Source organism: Anolis carolinensis, chromosome 4 (assembly GCF_035594765.1).
Source record: "Anolis carolinensis isolate JA03-04 chromosome 4, rAnoCar3.1.pri, whole genome shotgun sequence".
Classification (NCBI taxonomy): domain Eukaryota; kingdom Metazoa; phylum Chordata; class Lepidosauria; order Squamata; family Dactyloidae; genus Anolis; species Anolis carolinensis.
The window spans coordinates 247259480-247278372 of record NC_085844.1 but is presented as its reverse complement, the minus strand read 5'-3'; the positions used below and the strand labels follow the sequence as shown (position 1 = coordinate 247278372).

The following is an 18893-nucleotide window of genomic DNA, read 5'->3' as shown; positions in this document are numbered from 1 at the left end:
TATTGGGATCATTTAATGCTTTGTCTTAGTATTGAAATGTCGCATACACGTATGTTTGATGGTTGTAATGATTTTAATTTATAACTACGTATATGTTAGTGTCTAGTTATTATGATTTTTGTTTCTATTAACAGCCTCATCACACCAGAGCCCGAATCCACTTTAAATCCGGTTTCTGCCTCCTGCAGAATTCTGGGGTTTGTAGTTTGGTGAGGCCCAGGACCTGTTTGGCTGAGCTATTTAAAGCCCCCTCCTTAAAGTGGATTTAAAGTGGATCCAAGCTCTAGTGCAGTGGTTTCCAAACTAATTTGGCCCACCGCCCCCTTTCCAGAAAAAATATTACTCAGCGCCCCCTGGAAATAATTTTTTAAATTTTTTTAATAGCAATTAAACAGAAAGATATATGTATTAATGTTTCTACCTTTTTCGTAAAACATAGTAAAGAAAGGTGTAAATTAGAAAATTTGAAGTTTGAAATTATGAAACTATTTTTTGAACTCAGAATAAAAAGGTAATACCAAAAAAATGCACCTGTGGCCATCACCGCCCCCCTGGATCGCTGCAGTGTCCACCAGGGGGCAGTAGTGTCCACTTTGGCAATTTTTTTTTCTGTGTCAGGAGCGACTTGAGAAACTGCAAGTTGCTTCTGGTGTGAGAGAATTGGCTGTCTGCAAGGACGTTGCCCAGAGGACGCCCGGATGTTTTATCATCCTTGTGGGAGGCTTCTCTCATGTCCCACGTTGGCAATCACTGCTCTAGTGTGATGAGGTCCTATATGTATGCTGGCACTGAATTTCTGCCATGAATATGCTGTAAACCGCCTTGATTCCCCCCGAGGGGCATGAAAGGCGGTATATAGAGTAAATAAAGAAAGAAGGTCTCCTTTTCACCCTCCCTGCCTTTTTCTTCCCTCCTTTTTTTCCTTCCCTGCCTCCTTCTTTCCCTCCTGTATATCTTCCTCCTCCTTTTCTCTTCCTACTCCTCCTCCTCTTTCCTTTCTGCTTTCTTTTCCTGCTTGACCTCCTCCTTTTCCTCCTGCCTTCCCCCTTCTTTTCCTGCTCTCCTCCTTCCCCTCTTCTCTTTGCTCTGCCTCCTCTTTTCCTCCTCTCCTCTTTGCTTTCTTCTTGCCTCTCACCTCCTCCCCCTCCCTCCCAAAAGAGCCTCCAAGGCGGGCGGGGGTCCTCTTCCCCCCTTCTTTCCCCTTTTCCCGAAGCCGGCTCCGCATCCCTTCCAGCCCACCTTAAGGCCCCCCCTCCTCCCATGTGCGGCTGATGCCAGCCAGGCAGGGGTGACCTTACCAAAAAGAAAGGAAGAAAGAAAAAGAGAGAGAAAGAGCCCTCACAACAAAACAAGTCGGCCGGGAGGGAGAGGACAGGACCGACAACAAGACTCGCACCCCGCCGCTTCTTTCTCCGATATTCTTCTTTCCATCCTCCGCTCTCTCGGGTCCAGAACTCACGGGGAAAGCTTGGTCTGGGGAGGGCACTGGACACAGACCTCCTCCCTCCCGATCCCCCCCAAAGGAGCCCCTTTTCTTTCCTCCTGAATTGTGAAAAGAAAGCCGGAGGCCCCTCAATGCTAGGCAACGGCAACGGCGGCGGGGGCAGCGCGGGAGCAGAGCCGGAGAAGAAGGCGGGCAGCTGAGGAGGAGAGCAGACCCTTCGCCCACCCTCGCCCGCCCCCTTGGTCGCCTTCTCCTTCTCTTGGTAGCCTGCCAGGAGGGACACTTTACCCTGCTACCCCCTTGGGGAAGAAGAAGATCTCTCTTTGGAAGACGAAGAAGAGGGCACTGCTGGAGAAGACTCTTCCTTCTGCCCCTTGGAGAAAGCTTAGTTCCCAGGCTGGTACGCCTGGCACCTTCTCTGCTTTCTTCTCCTGCAAGAGGAAGAAGGAAGAGCACTGAGAAGAGAAGAAGACCTTTCCTCCTCCTCTCAGGCTCCAAAGGGATTGGAGAGCTTGCCTTGGCACTTTTTGGGGGAGGATTTCTCCTGCAAGAGGAAGAAAAATTGTCTGGTGGAGAGAAGACAGACCCTAAGAAAGGGCACTGAGGAGAGAAGAAGACCTTTCCTCCTTCTCTCAGGCTCCAAAGGGATTGAGAGCTTGCCTTGGCACTTTTTGGGGGAGGATTTCTCCTGCAAGAGGAAGAAAAATTGTCTGGTGGAGAGAAGACAGACCCTAAGAAAGGGCACTGAGAAGAGAAGAAGACCTTTCCTCCTTCTCTCAGGCTCCAAAGGGATTGGAGAGCCTGCCTTGGCACCCTTTGGCACTTTCTTGGGGAGGATTTCTCCTACAAGAGGAAAAAAAATTGTCTGGCATAGAAAAGACAGACCCTAAGAAAGGGCACTGAGAAGAGAAAAAGACCTTTCCTCCTTCTCTTTTTCCCTACTTAGGGATTGGAGAGCTTGCCTTGGCACCCTTTGGCACTTTCTTGGAGAGGATTTCTCCTGCAAGAGGAAGAAAAATAGTCTGGCAGAGAGAAGACAGACCCTTCTTCGTCCCTTCCCTTTTCTCGCCCCATTTTTGCTCTGCCTTTGCCCTCCTGCTGCCTTTTTGGCTTTCCTGGGGAAGATCCTCCTGCAAGAGAAAGACAAATAAGGGACAAGAAAGGAGCATCCCTCTCCTCCCCAGCTTTGGCATGTGAGTGACTCAACCCAAGGACCTCTCTGCAACCCCCCTTTGGCTCTCATTACTCTCCCCGCAAAACTCCCCAGAGTGTATGCCAACAAATCTATGCGCTGCGCATCAATGTTCTGCCAGGTGAGTGGGCACCAATCTCTCTCTCTTCCTGTGTTTGTGTACGTGTCTTGCCAGACATGCTCAAGGGTGTTGCAGACTTGGCCGTGCATCATGTGCTCTTCTCTCCCCTATTCCATGCAGGCACCCTTCCCCCCTCCACACACAAATGCCACCTCCTCCTTTTTAAAAAGAAAATATATTTACTAGGTTGCTGTGAGTTTTCCAGGCTGTGTGGCCATGCTCCAGAAGCATTCTCTCCTGACGTTTCACCCACATCTATGGCAGGCATCCTCAGAGGTTGTGAAGTCTGTTGGAAACTAGGCAAGTGGGGTTTATATATCTGTGGAATAATATCCATGGTGGGAGAAAGAACTCTTGTCTGTTTGAGACAAGTGTGAATGTTGCACTTGGCCATCAGCTAATAGGGAACAGAGTAACGAGAGACAAGGTCATCACACATTTTCTCATCCTTGATAACAGAAGTGTAGAACAATATACCCCATTGAAAAAAGGAGTGTATGTATTGTATTGCCGAAGGTTTTCATGGCTGGAATCACTGGGTTGCTGAGAGTTTTCAGAGCTGCCTGGCCATGTTCCAAAAGCATTCTCTCTTGATGTTTCACCCACATCTATGGCAGGCATCCTCAGAGGTTGTGAGGTATATTCCCCTGACAGGAATCAGCCAGACTTGAAACTGCAGGGCCATTCAATGCTAATCAAGGTGGCCAATTGCAACATTCACACTTTCCTCCAACAGACCAGAGTTCTTTCTCCCACCCTGGACATTATTCCACAGATATTTAAACCCCACCTGTTTAGTTTCCAACAGACCTCACCATCTCTGAGGATGCCTGCCATAGATGTGGATGAAACATCAGAAAAGAATGCTTTGGGAACATGGCCAGACAGCCCAGAAAACTCACAGCAACCCATGAAAGCCTTTGACAGCACAACATATATTTAATTTTCAAGCCCTTCCTTATCTGAAAGGGAAGGAAGGGTGGCAAAGTTCTGATTCATCAGCTGGTAAAAATAGGTTGGGGCAGGGCTTGGCGGCTCTTTCTTCCCTTCCTTCCCTCCTCCCCTTTTCTTCTTCTTCTTCTCCCCCTCCTTCTTCTTTTCTTCCTATGTTGACAGAGGAAGCGGAGTGGGGCTGGTTTCCTCATTTTGGGGATGGACTTGTGATGTCGTATGTATGTATGTGTGTGCTTCTCCTCCCCTCCCTCCCTCCCTCCCCTGATTCATCTGCCCTTCACACCGCCAAAAAGAGGAGAGCTTGCCTTGCACAAAACAGCCCTCTCTTCTTCTGTTTCATGCAACTCTTTTCTCTCTCTCTCCTTCCCTGCCCCTCTCTTCTTTTCTCCCGGTTCCCCTCCAGTAGCAGATGAACATGGACGCTCCGGGCATTTATTCCAAAGGTCTGCTGGTTTGCTTCTGGGTACCACTGCTGCTTTCGAGATGGTCAGGTAAGGCTCTTCGGAGTTTATGCATTTACTTGTGGGTTTGTTTGTTTGGGGTTTTTCCCCCTCTTGTCTTCAACAAAAGGATGCATCTCTTGGTTTTGACTTTGATCTGCCCCCTCCTTGTTGTTCTCCTCCTGGACTTATTCTCAGCATCTCTCCACTTGTATAATCCTTCTCTTTTGCTTCCTTCCAAAATCTCCCCTCTTGTGTAACAAGCAAAGTGTATTTCTTATTAGGGCTTTTTTGTTTTGTTTTGACTCCTCGTTTCTGGTTTGCTGCTGCATGGGTTTGCTTTTTCGGGTCGAAGGGACCCTCTTTCGGAGTAAATACAGAGTGGATGAGTTTCTACCATCCAATTTTGGAATAAATTTTGGAAAATAAAATGCTTTGGTGCTTATGTTTTGGTGCCCGCATGCGGAAGGCAATATTCTCTTTGGTGCCAAAGGAAAAGGCAGAAGGTTTTTAGAGGCAAGGAGGTGCCAAGCCTGGGAAAGGTGGGGGCAGAGCTGGCGATGGGGACACTGTGGAGTCCATCTGGCATTTGCGCAATGGATGATGAGGAGGTGCCCTTTCCCCACTGAGCATACCAGCCAAGGAGGCACAGAGCGGAAAGAGACTGGGGAGATAAGGCGCCTTATCTTGTGAGTTTGTTATCGAATTAAGGAGGTGACGATGGCCGTGATGACCATCTCTGCCACGTCCGCCCATGGCTTTCCAACAAACAGAGAGCATTTTTTGTGCATTGCCATATGGTTCCCATATAAGGTGGACTGGCATTGCCCCAATGTTGCCGTGTGGTTTATCAGTGCCAAGTCAGCTTCGGCTTACGATGTCCTTATGAATCAGAGATGTCCACCTCTCCCTGTTATCAACAGCCCTGCCTCAGGTTTTGCAAACTCAGGACTGTGTTGAATCTATTCACCTCTGTAGTGTTGTGATTCATTGCTGACAAGTCAACTCCAGCTTATGGCATCCCTATGAATTAGGAGACCTTTGATTTATAGCATCCCTATAAATGAGAGTCCTTTTCCCAGGTCTTTCAAACCCAGCACTGTGGTTTCCTTGGTTAAGTCGATTCCTCTGTTTTGGCTGCCTTCCTCCTTGCCAAGCTTGATTAGTTAGATTGCAAACTTATTTGTTTATTTGGGGTGTCGAGTGGTTTCCAAGCTATATGGCTCTGTTTATTATTTGTTGCATTTGTGTGCTGCCTTGTACGGGACCAAAAGGCTGGGAACTGTGTTCTCTCTTTACTTGTAGTGTATAAATAAAGGCTGATAGAAATAATATCCAAAGTACAAAACCCTCGTTTTAGTCATCTTGGTTTCTAAGGAGGGCTCAGGTTTGAGAACCCCTATGTTGGTGGTTTTGGCAATCCACAGGATCTGCAGGGCTATCCTCCAGCTCTATATTTCAAATATGTTGACTCTCTCCCTTTCAGCTTGGTTCATTGTCCAGTTTTCACAACTGTGCATAGATGATGGAAATGCTATGGTGTGGACAATCCTGATGTTAATATTCCATGATATGTTAAATGCCAGTGTTGTACTTGGACTGTTATCAGGAGCAGATTGCAAAGGGTTGCAAAGCCCAGGGCAACTCAGGGCCTATATGTTTTAGAGACCACCGTTTCTGTTCGCTGCAGCCTCATGATTCACTGGGAGTAACCACCCAAGAGGGCTCAATCTGCTGCCAATGTCTCACCATGAGAGTTTTCTCTAGTTCTGGAACTGATATTGGATGCTCACCAAAGTATGATTTTGAGGATATTTAAGAGGCAGTCAACAGTTTTGCTTTACAGTGTGTCAATCAGCATAAGCTGGCACAACATCGCTGTGTTCATGTCAGAGTCTAGCAATGTTTTATTTTGAAACTACAACTCCCAGAATCCCCTTTTCAGCTCGATATTGTGGGGGTTGATGTACCCCCAAAGCAAGATTTACAGATTCTGCTTCCAGTATTGTTCTCTGGGGACCGCAATTGAAGGGAGATGTTGACAAGCTAGAAAGTGTCCAGAGGAGGATGACTAAAATGATCAAGGGTCTGGAGAACAAGCCCTATGAGGAGTGGCTTAAAGAGCTGGGCTTGTTTAGCCTGCAGAAGAGAAGGCTGAGAGGAGACATGATAGCCATGTATAAATATGTGAGGGGAAGTCATAGGGAGGACGGAGCAAGCTTGTTTTCTGCTGCCCTGGAAACTAGGACGTGGAACAATGGCTTCAAACTACAGGAAAGGATTACACCTGAACATCAGGAAGAACTTCCTCACTGTGAGGGCTGTTCAGCAGTGGAACTCTCTGCCGCGAAGTGTGGTGGAGGCTCCTTCTTTAGAGGCTTTTAAGCAGAGGCTAAAGGGCCATCTGTCAGGGGTGCTTGGAATGAGATTTTCCTGCTTTTTAGTAGGGGGTTGGACTGGATGGCCCATGAGGTCTTTTCCAATTCTATGATTCTATGATTCTTGTTGAAATGGCTACTTTACCTAAAAAGACAGAAAGGGTTAAGGTTGTAAATATCATCGCCTTCCAATGTGTTCCATGGATGTAGCCAGACTACCAAATTATGACTATTTTATGACTATTTTATGACTGTTTTAACTGTTTTAATCATTTTAGTTTATTGTATATCAGTGTAACGGCATCAATTGCCACTGTAAGCCGCCCTGAGTCCCCTCGGGTGAGAAGGGTGGGGTATAAATAATTGAAATAAATAAATAAATAAATAAATTATCACACTTTGATACTACTTTAACTCCTACTGTTCCGTTCTGTGGAATCCTGGGATTTATAGAATGGGGAGAGACTTAGCCTGCTGTGCCAGAGGGAAAGTCTAGCTAATTCTTACTAGTAGATGAAACTACAAATCCATTTACCCATAGGACAATGCCAAGATTGTTTAAAAGGAATCAAACTGCTACAGTTGTGCCCACCTTCCTTTCATCTCTCAACTGTTCCTTGGAATCAGTGGTTCTATTCATATTCTGGAGACCAAAGCTGTCAAACAGAAAGGTTTGTTCTTTGGCCAAGCCTAGAAAACAAGATTTTGGCTGAACCGTGTCTGAGGTTGCCCTTGGATCTTTTGCCTCTTATATAACGTACTTGTGAGACTTAGAGGATGTTGTTGTTTTCCTGCAAGTCATTTCAATGTATAGTAACCTTAAGATGAACCCATCACAGGGTTTTCCTGACCCAATTTGTTCAGAGAGGAGTTGTCATTGCCTTCCTTTGAGGTCAAGAGAGTACAATTGCCTGAGATCAAAGGGTTTCCATTCCCGAGTCTTAGGATCCATCTACACTATAAAATTAATGTAGTATGAGACCACTTTAAGTGTCACACCTCAAAGCTATGGGATCCTGGTAGTTATAATTTTACGTGCCATTTAGCCTGCTCTGCCGAAGGGTAGTTAAAGGTAAAGGTTTTCCCTGATGTTAAGTCCAGTCGTGTCTGACTCTGGGGGTTGGTGCTCATCTCCATTTCTAAGCCGAAGAGCTGGCGTTGCCCGTAGACACCTCCAAGGTCATGTGGCTGGCATGACTGCATGGAGCGCAGTTTACCTTCCCGCCGGAGCAGTACCTATTGATCTACTCACATTTGTATGTTTTCAAATTGCTAGGTTGGCAGAAGCTGGAGCTAACAGCAGGAGCTCACTCCGCTCCCCAGATTCGAACCCGTGACCTTTCAGTCTGCAAGTTCAGCAGCTCAGTGCTTTAACACACTGCGCCACCGGGGCTCCTACCAAAGAGTACCAAACTACAATTCCCAGGATTCCTTAGCATTGAACCATGACAGTTAACATGATGTCAAACTGTATTAATTCTTTAGTGGATGCACCCAAGAACAGCAAAAGATCCTATTTGAATGCATTTGTCTCTTTTGTGCTGTGTGCCTTGGAGTGCATTGAATGAATGCGGTTTGAAAACACCTTAACTCGCATGGCTCAATGCTATGGAATCATGGGAGTTGTAGTTTGGTGAGGAACCAAAACTCTTTAGGCAAAGAAGACTAAAGAGCTTGTAAAATTACAACTACCAGGATTCCATAGCATTGTGGCAATGAAGTGGCATCATACTGCAATAATTCTATAATGTCGATCAAGCATGGACAAAGTTGGCCCCTCCAGGTGTTTTGGGCTCCAACTCCCACCATTCCTAACAGCCTCAGGCACTTTCCTGGAAAGGGCCTGAGGCTGTTAGGAATGGTGGGAGTTGGAGTCCAAAACACTTGGAGGGCCCAAGTTTGCCCATGCCTGGTGTAGATGAACCCAAAGTCCATCATAGTGGATATCTAAGATGCATTGAGTTTGGATTCTTAATAGCTTTGTGTCTCTTTGTATTTTAATGATCTGGTGTCTTGAAGAAGACCTCCACCATTCCTCCAGCCCCCAATAAACCCATTGCAGTTATATTTGCATTTGGCGAAATCTGCCTCCGAACCTCAGTGCCCCATTTTTCCAATGGGGAGATTGGTTTCCTCTTGTTTTACCTGGCGCTTGCAAGGAAGCGGCAGGTTAATTGGAGGACTGGCTGAGATCCAGCTGGCTGCCTTTCTCCGACAAGTGCCCAAAGGCGAGAGGATATCCTATACATGCCGTCCTGTCCGTCTCCAACCTCTTTTCTTGGAAAGTTTTCAAATTGAGGACTCCATAGCTTTCCTTGGCTTGCAGAGAGCTGTCCATCGGGCCATAGCTAATTGGCATTGTAGGCCGGTGGCTCTCTGGCCTCACAATTCCACTTAAAGATATTTAACGTTTGGATTAAACTTTCCAAGGAGCCCCTCCTTGGGTTGAAGAGCGGTCTGGCACACTGACACTACTGAAGAAATGATGTTTCCTAAAGTAAATATCTACCCAGCACACAAGTATATGCCCTTAAGATGCCCAAATGGGTACGATATATCCTGGTCTTTAAAAGGGCATGTTTAAACAATCCTATTACGTCATCTGTAGTATATCTCCCCACGATGGCAAGACATAAAACAGCAAGGAGTTGTGTTCTTGTTGCAGTCACTCACCATTGTAAATCCTCAACTAGTGGGAAAAGATCTTGGACTCATCATGGACAACAAGTTAAACATGAGCCTACATTGTGATGGCAAAAAACAAAAACAAAAACAAAAAAAACGATGGCCTGCATGAATTTTGGATTTTGGCCTGCATGATCCAGGGAAGTCATGTCACGTCTCTATTCAGCTTTGGTTAGACCACATCTGGAATCACACTGTGTCCAATTCTGGGCACTGCAATTGAAGGGAGATGTTGACTCTAAACTGGAATGTGTCCAGAGGAGGGAAACTAAAAGGATCAAGGGCCTGGAGAACAAGCCCTATGAGGAGTGGCTTAAAGAACTGGGTATGTTTAGCCTACAAAAGAGAAGGCTGAGAGGAGACATGGTAAGAGCCATGTATAAATATGTGAGGGGAAGTCATAGGGAGGAGGGAGCAAGCTTGTTTTCTGCTGCCCTGGAAACTAGGACTCAGTGGAGCAATGGGTTCAAATTACAGGAAAGGAGATTCCACCTGAACATGAGGAAGAACTTCCTCACTGTGAAAGCTGTTCAGAAGTGGAACTCTCTGCCCCAGAGTGTGGTGGAGGCTCCTTCTTTGGAAGTTTTTAAGCAGAGGCTGGATGGCCGTCTGTCGGGTGTTCTTTGAATGTAATTTTCCTGTTTCTTGGCAGAATGGGATTAGACTGGATGGCTTGTGAGGTCTTTCCAACTCTAGGATTCTATGATTCTAGTTCATTCTTATAAGCAAGGATTAATATATAAACCAGTTTTCTCTCCACTGAGAAATGTAATACAGTGTTCCCTCACTAATCATGGTTGTTACGTTCCAGGACTACCCGCAATAAGTGAAAATCCGCGAAGTAGGGACACTATATTTATTTCAATACTTATACATTATTTTAAGTCTTTATCAACCAATCATGTGTTGATAAATCGCCTCCTTCTCCTCCCGTTGCCGCTTGGCCTCCTTTTCTCTCTCTTCAGCTTCTCTTTCCTCCCTTCCTTAGGCTGTAAATTGTAATTTTATATGATTTATAATAATCTTTTAGAGTTTATTGAAAAACCGCAAAACAGCAAATCCGTGAAATGTGAACCGCAAAGTAGTGAGGGAACACTGTATTCCCCCACAATATTTGCCACATGTATGAACATCCGGAAGCTTTTCTGGAGCATCTGTTCTGTACAGAAAAACTTGCATATTCTTCCAAGGGGAAGGAATTTGTCTTTGATGTGGGAATCAGATTTTCTGCATAGGAAACAGTGCTTTCTATGGAGAAATTACGTTACCTACACAAGAAATTGTGTTTTTTTTTCCAGGAAAACTTCTTTCAGTACAGGAAAATGAGATTTCTGTATCTTCTGTAGAGAAAACTCATTTTCCTCAAAGGAAACTCCTTTTTCTGCACAGAAATCCATTCTGTACAAAGAAAACATTTCCTGTGCAGAAACCTTTCTTTTGCATTGGGAAAGGTCTATGGGTTTTTCCTCACATATACATTTCTGCACAATTTGAACATTGAATACAATGGGGAAATTAGGCCAATTTTTCATTGGTCAACTGTTCTTTCCATGAACGTTTTATAATTGTTGGAGAGCTTGATTTTTTTCTCTTTGAATGAAAAATTATCTTTCCACCTTAGGTACACAAACACGTAGCCTAACAGGAAGCAGCCAGGCTTTGAAGCTGCAAGGCCTTTCAATGCTAATCAAAGTGGCCAATTGCAAATTTCACACTAACCTCAAACAGACAAGGGTTCTTTCTCCCACTCTGGACATTTCACAGATATATATGTAAACTCCACTTGCCTAGTTTCCAGCAGACCTCACAACCTCTGAGGATGCCTGCCATAGATGTGGGGGAACTGTTATGAGAGAATACTTCTGAAACATGAAAACTCACAGCAACCCACTTAACCTATGTTTTCATAAAGCTCAGCTGCCCATTATAATGAAGAATCACCATGTGCATAGACGCTTTTAGAAAGAACATTGTATCTTGTAGTAACATTGCTACTGTCATCACTGAATTAGGCATGGATGAGATCATAACTACAAAGCTATCATTGCAACAAGAAACCCTATGTAAACACAAACCCACTCCACACAAATTAAGAGAAACAGAGTATTCAATTTCTTTAAAGGTGAGTCTGTGTTTTGGTATAACATGCTTCTTGTCTCCTGATGATTGTTGCCTTGCCAAAATACAACACCCAGGGTCCCTAAGCATGAAGCCATTGCTAAAAAGTGGTGTCGAAAAAATTAAGAAGGATTCAAAGGGACCTTAACAGATTAGAGAACTGTGCCAAAAATAACAAAATGAATATCAAGAAGGGCAAATGTACACTTAGGCAGAAAAAATGAAATGCAAAGATATAGGATTGATGATGTGTGGCTCAACAATAGTCTGTGTGAGAAAGATCTTGGAGTCTTCATGGACAACAAGCTGAACATGAGCCAACAGTGTGATGCAGCAGCTAAAAAGTCAATGGGATTTTAGGCTGCATCAGAAGGAGTCTTGTGTCTAGATCAAGGGAAGTCATAGTGCCTCTCTATTCTGCTTTGGTCAGACCTCTTTACCTGGAAGACAGTGCCCAATTATGTGCACAAGATATATGTATATGTCCAAAAGATATATTAACAAGCTGGAAGGTGTCCAGGGGAGCGCAACTAAAATGATCAAAGGTCTGGAGACCATGAATACCTATGAGGAGCGGCTTAAAGAGCTGGGCATGTTTAGCCTGCAGAAGAGACAGATGAGAGGAGACATGAGAGCCATTTATAAATATGTGAAAGGATGTCATAAGGAAGAGGGAGCAGGTTTGTTTTCTGATGCCTTGGAAACTAGGACTCAATGGAGCAATGGGTTCAAATTAGAGGAAAGGAGATTCCACTTGAACATTAGGAAGAACTTCCTGACCAGAAGGAGTTGTGTTCTTGTTGCAGGCACTAACAAGTGTAAACCCTCAACAGTGGAACTCTCTGCCTCGGAATGTAGTGGAAACTCCTTCCTTGGAGGCTTTTAAACAGAGGCTGGATGGCCATCAATCAAGGGCCCTTTGATTGTGCTTTTCCTGCATGGTAGAATGGGGTTGAACTAGATGGCCCATATGGTCTCTTCCACCTCTATGATTCTATGATTCTGAGTCAAGTGAGTGTGTGACTTCCCTAGGGCTTTGTAGTGAATTAATGGCTGGGGAAAAATCCAGGTGACTCAAGTCTCCGATGCCAAGCTCTGTGCAGCTGCTCTTACTCTCCTCTTTTTTTGACTTCTCTCCTCCCTTCTTCCTTGTGCCCTACTACATAGCTGTAGATACAAACTGTCGGCATCATCTCCTAATTCTAGTCTCTCTGTAGGTTAAACATCCGCAGAATTTTCCTCAATTTGCTTTCTCACTCTCTTCCCTGTAGTTCTCTGGAGCTGATTCACTCCTATTGCATACGTGGAGCTGAATGTGTAAATGTGTCTGTTGGAAGGCATGGCGGGTGAGGCATGATGAGTGATTCGTGCCTACTCCCCAATAGATGCCATGTTGATCCAAGTCAGGCAGAATTGGGGTTCATCAGTGTAGAATTAATGCCCTCTGATACCACCTTTACTGCCTTGGCTCTATACTATAGAATAGTAGGAGTTGTAGTTTTACAAGCTCTTTAGACTTCTGCCCAATAGTACTGGTGTCTCACCAAATTATTCTCATGAGTCCGTAACATTGTGCCATGGCAGCTAAAGTGGTGCCAAACTGCATTAATTCTACAATGTAGATGCACTGATAGTCCATTTATCCCCTCTCTTGTGTAAATGCCTTTGGTTCAAACAGAAATGCTCCAACTGATGGGAGATATAAATGAATGCCTTTGAGGTGATTTTGGCAGTCCCAACAGCAGGGCCTCTTTGGTCATGGCACCCCCTTTGATGCCTTCGTAGTGGTAGCAAGGGATTTAGTGATTTTTCTTCTGATCGAATTACACTGGCTAAACATGTCAGGAAACCTACAAGGTTTGGAAAAAGAATTAGGCTCGGGCTGTGGCGCAGACTGGAGAGCAAGCCAGCTGTAACCAGCTGCAATGAATCACTCTGACCAGGAGGTCATGAGTTCGAGGCCCGCTCGGAGCCTATCTTTGTCTTTTCTTTGTTCTATGTTAAAAGGCATTGAATGTTTGCCTACATGTGTAATGTGATCCGCCCTGAGTCCCCTTTGGGGTGAAGAGGGCGGAATATAAATGCTATAAATAAATAAATAAATAAATAAATAAATAAATAAATTTAGGGTAAAGTAAACACTGGGTTCCTGTGAGTTTTCCAGGATGGAACATGTCCATACAGCCCAGAAAACTCACAGCAACCCAGTGATTCCGGTCATGAAAACCTTTGACAACACAAAATAAACACTACTTTGCAAAATTGAAGCTCTCTTAGGAAATCTAGCTAAGCTTTGCCAATTGTTGTGATTTTGGCCTGAGCAGAATCACCTTGCAGGTTTCCCTTAAGGTTATAGTGCCTCCTTGCAAAGTCATTTTCCGCCATTGCACAAAGGTTACTGGAGTTTTAAGGTCCTCCAAGGTTTGCATCACAATCTGCCAACTTGCTTAGCATCTCACTTCACTGATTAGAGAACTGATTTGGATGCTGTCTTGTCTTAAGTTCAGGCTTAGTTCTAAAGAGGACACTCAGGACTAACCTAATCTGTAGCCAAGACAGAATTTGCAACCCTATACACCCATTATGATCCTGCTAACAATATGATCCTCATACCCACAGTGTCACATACCCACATCCAACAAAATATGTCCTCCCTAGGAATTTTCTAAGCCCTCCAAAGTGGTTCTATAGTATACTTCCACTGGAAGTAAACATGGAGTCACTCTGGGGAAAATACCTCTCTAAGATTTAAATCCTGGGATCAAGGAACGACCCTTCATCATAGGATGGGGTGTGGGAACAGAGTGATATGTCACAAGGAGAGATTTTATTAAGCACAATAAGGTTTGAACACCATTTTGCAGAATATGTCATTCAGATAATATGCAAGTCTAACAAATGAGATGTGCATACCTTTCAAGGTAGCTCTCTCACCCTGAGATTCTTCTCTTTCTGTCTGGGGATAAGGTCCAGACTCTGAGATCTGTGATTCCTAGTGGTTGATGCTGAAAGAACCATGCTAAATAACATCACCAGGGTTTGCTTTTGTGCCATCACAATCAATCATCCCTATATCTCAGTTTTTAGCCCTGGTATCTCAGGCTTAATTTTGACTTGTTGTTGTTGTTGTTGTTGTTGTTGTTGTTGTATGCCTTGAAGTCATTTCTGACCTATGACAACCTTACAGCAAACCAAATGCGGGATTTTCTTTGCAAGATTGGTACAGAAGAGGTTCCCTCTGAGGCCGAGAAAGTGTGACCTGCCCACAAACACCCAATAGTTTCCATATCCGAGCAGGGACTTGAACTCTGGCCTCCAAAGTCATAGGCTGCATCTACACTGTAGAATGAATGCAGTTTGACACAACTTTAACTGCCATGGCCCAATGCTATGAAATCCTTGGCAGGAAGGCTCAAGACCTTGTAAAATTACAACTTCCAGAATTCCATAGCACTGAGCTGGGGCAGTTAAAGTACTATCAAACTGCATTAATTCTTCAGTGTAGATGCACCCTGAGATAGTTCTGTCCATACACAAGTTAGATCCACTTCATCTTGTTTTAAAGGAACTAGGGCTTTACAGTGTAACCACTGGTAATCTCAAGGTTTAGTCGTTTCCATGTCTCTAACCACATTTCCCCCAACAGACAGCCACACGAAATGTTGTTAAACAAGATTCCCCAATTGCAATTCTGTCAATGGCTCATAACTGTGGAATCGTGGGAGTTGTAGTTTGGCAAGACGTTTCTCCTTCTCTGTCAAAGAGCTCTGGTGACCAACCAAATTAAAACTCTCATGATACCATAACATTGAGCCATGCTGGTTCAAGTGATACTAAACAGCATTCATTCTGCAGTGCAGATGTACCCTAAGACATTTGGAAGGTACTACTCAAGGTGTGGGTGTCCCCCAAGTCAAAATACCTCCATCTGTGTTTTAAGATACAGGCCTTTGCCAGTGAGAACAGTCAGGTTCAGTGTTGTTTTCTTGGCAAATGCAAAGCAGGAGGAGAGTGCTGCAAGCAAGTGCAAAATATTCAAGGTAGCCTGGGAAATGGCTGAGAAGGAGGGGAGGCTTAGACCTTGCAAACGATTATTTTGAGCAAAGAATGGCCAAGCAGCTGTGTACCTCTCGCTCCTGTGAATAGACGTAGACTGAAAGGTGTGCCGAACCGATCTGCAGGTTACTGTTATTTACTGCAGGGAAATGTAATTGCTTCTCAGCTCTCCGGTGAGAGGAAATGATAGGCGCACTATTTCTAAGCATGCCTCCCAAAATGTGGTTAATCTATGAAGGTTTCCGGATGAAACCTTAAACTCAAGTCAGCCAGAAATCTGAATTTAGAAGAAAGGGGACTTGAGGTCTATCCAATGACTGGTAATTGGATTATTAGTCAGCAGTGCATCGGATGCCATGGCGAAGGGTCCCTGTTCCTGAGCCTATCTGAAAGCGTCCTCCAAGATGGGCAAAACCGGCTCTGTTTTACTATGCGTGTTTACAAGGATGGGCCGAGGGAAGAGGCTAATTGTGGGTTTGTTATATTTGACTAGTGCCTACATTATCTTTTTTTTTGGCAACGTGTTTGCAATTGTTTCTCGCTCTGCAATTTCACGTCTGCGTTCCTTAGGCGCCGTGCTGACCTTTTGCAGAAGAAGTATGAAATTGTATAAATATAAATAACCAAGATGGTGCAATATCATAACAGATGCAGGACTACACATAGAGGCGCACATACACATAGTGTTTTTGTTGAAAAGACCAGGGCCTTCGAGATTAGAGTGAGAGTACATAAGGAGGAGCTAAGCAATTGTTTGGGAAGGAGGCAGAAAGACCTTTACTAAATTCGGAGGCGGAATGATGGATGAATGTTGAAATTACGTTGGAGAGGAGATCTGGTTCTGAACTTGGAAGTTCAAGTGGTGCCCAAGTGTGTGTTTATGTATTCATTTATTATTGCAGCAGATAAAAAAGGCCAATGCAATTATAGGAATATAGTGTATAGATCAAGGGAAGTAATAGTGCCGTTCTATACTACATTGGCCAGCACAGCTATAGGATGTTTGTTTATTTATTTATTTAATTTTATTACAGTATTTGTATCCTGCCCTTCTCACCCAATAGGGGACTCAGGGCAACTTACAATAAAACACATATATAAAAATAATACAGTTCATTCAATCGATTAAAATCAAATACATTAAACATTCATAAAAATATACATATACAGTGTTCCCTCACTACTTCGCAGTTCACTTTTCGCGGATTCGCTGTTTTGCGGTTTTTCAATAAACTCTAAAAGACTATTATAAATCATAAAAAATTACAATTTACAGCCTAAGGAAGGGAGGAAGGAGAAACCAAAGGGAGAGAAAAGGAGCCTAAACAGCAACAGGAGAAGAAGAAGGTTATTTATCAACACACAATTGGTTGATAAAGACTTAAAATAGTATATAACTAATAAAATAATGTATAAATATTAAAATAAATATAGTGTCCCTACTTCACGGATTTTCACTTATTGCGGGTGGTCCTGGAACCTAACCCCAGCAATAAGTGAGGGAACACTGTAGATATACAGTTGGCAAATTTCAAATCTAAATGTTTGACATCTGCCTTGATAGCAGCAGATATGAAAGGGATTTAGGAGTCTTAGTAGGCAACAAGTGGATGTGGCGCAGGCTGGTTAGTAGCCTGCTGCAATAAATCACTATGACCAAGAGGTCATGAGTTTGAGGCCAGCCCTTATCGGAGTGAGCACCCGACAATTAAAATAAAAAATAGCCCTGCTCGTTGTTGACCTAAGTAACCCAAAAGATAGTTGCATCTATTAAGTAGGAAATTTAGGTACCACTTATGCAGGGAGGCTAATTTAACTAATTTATGACACCATAAAAATCATCCAGCAGTGTTTGGAATGAGGAAGTATCCAAGGACTCGGTGTCACAGTGGATGATGAAGCAGCTGCTCCCCCTGTGGCCGGAATCGAGCATATCCTCAGGAAGCTAGAAGCTGGAGAAGGTTAAATTGCCTCTGTGTCTCTGTCTTTTTCTCTGTCTCTATGTTCATATGGCATTGAATGTTTGCCACATATGTGTACATTGTGTTCTGCCCTGAGTCTCCTTTGGGGTGAGAAGGGCAGAATATAAATACTGTAAATAAATAAATAAATAAATAAATAAATAAATAAATAAATAAATAAGAGGCAACGGTGTGATGCAGCATCTAAGAAAGCTAACGTGATTCTGGGGTGCATCAAAAGAAGTATAGTGTCTAGATCGAGTCTTACTCCAGTCTACATTAGTCAGATCTCACCTGGAATAACCCTGGATCTAAGCAAAGCAATTCAAGAATAAGGGCAAGGTGGAACATCTAAAGAAGGGTGAGCCTAATTATTAAAGGTCTCAGCCATGAATCCCTATGAGGAACATCTGAGGGAACTGGGTTTGTTTAGCTTGTAGATGAAAAGGCTGAGAGAGGGCATGAGAGCCATGTGTAAAGACTTGAAAGGGAGTCACATTGAGAAGGGGGCAATCTTGTTTTCTCCTACTCTAGAGACTAGGACACACATTGGATTCAAGCTGCAGGAAAAATTATTCCTCCCAAACCTTAGGAAGACCTTCCTGATCATTAGAGCTTTTTGACAATGGAATAGGCTGCCTTGGAGTATGGCGGAGTCTCCTCTGGGAGATTTTAAGCAGAGGCTGGATGGCCATCTGTTGGGAGTGCTTCCATTGTGTCTTCCTCCATGACAGAAGTCTGGATAGCTCTGGATAGCAGATGATTTTATGACTTTATTTACGTGTCATGTTTCTCCCAGCTTAGAACAAAAAGCAGCTGTGTCAAAAACTGCCTAGTGTGAAATGCATGTGCTGGTGATGTGTTCTTGGAGAAGGTCAACAAATACGGGAGAGCTGCCATCCTTGTACCTGCCCTGTGGGCTTTCCCAGAAGCATCTGTCAGTGATACTCGCCTAGATGTCTGTTACAGCTGCAAGCCAAACTATGGATTCTTCTGGTGCCGTTCTGGGCCTCTGTAATGCAGAGATTCTTAACCTGGGGTCAATGGAGACGTGGAAAAAGCTGCAGAGAGTCCATGAACCGGGTGCTGATTTCCTCACCCTTTGATTTCCTTCTGTTACTTTGAATTCATTTTTATGTTACGATGGATTTTAAGTAAACATTTCCTCTTTTCCAGCATTTGTTGCAAGCTTCCCCCTCCTCCCCCGTTCCACACTAGTCTAGGCGAAGGAAATCCATTTCCAAAGCAGTGAAATCAATCCTATGCAACATTTTGTGTGTGTATATATATTTGAAAGGCAAGGATACTGCTCACAGCAGCTTCTGATTCACGGACCTCTAAGAAAAGGCTGCTTTGATGCACATTTTGCATGGAGTTCACATTTTCATTTTTAATCCATGTTGCCTTATTCCAGTGGAGCCTGAAGGGAAGGATTTGAGGCGAGCATTTTCAGGCCATAGGAGTGGAAGGCATAGAGTTTGGCCCCCTTTTCAATTCAGGATCTCCAGTTAAAGCAGCATTTCTCAACCTGGGGGTCGGGACCC

General features: G+C 44.0%; 1 protein-coding gene across 5 annotated transcripts in view; it reads left to right on the top strand.

The window, feature by feature from the left end:
• Positions 1–877: 877 nt before the first annotated feature.
• The window catches only part of LOC103280468 (tyrosine-protein phosphatase non-receptor type substrate 1), a 236307-nt gene continuing 218291 nt past the window's right edge, over positions 878–18893 (top strand). Inside the window, exons 1-2 of one of the 5 annotated variants that reach the window (XM_008119591.3) lie at positions 878–2757; positions 4118–4202. In XM_008119591.3, coding sequence (XP_008117798.1) covers positions 2731–2757; positions 4118–4202 — 112 coding nt within the window. In that variant the 5' untranslated portion in view covers positions 878–2730. Of the gene's footprint in view, positions 2758–3805; positions 3934–4114; positions 4203–18893 lie in introns of those variants that run through there. The other 4 variants (XM_008119594.3, XM_008119590.3, XM_008119592.3 and 1 more) reach the window with 4 other exon arrangements.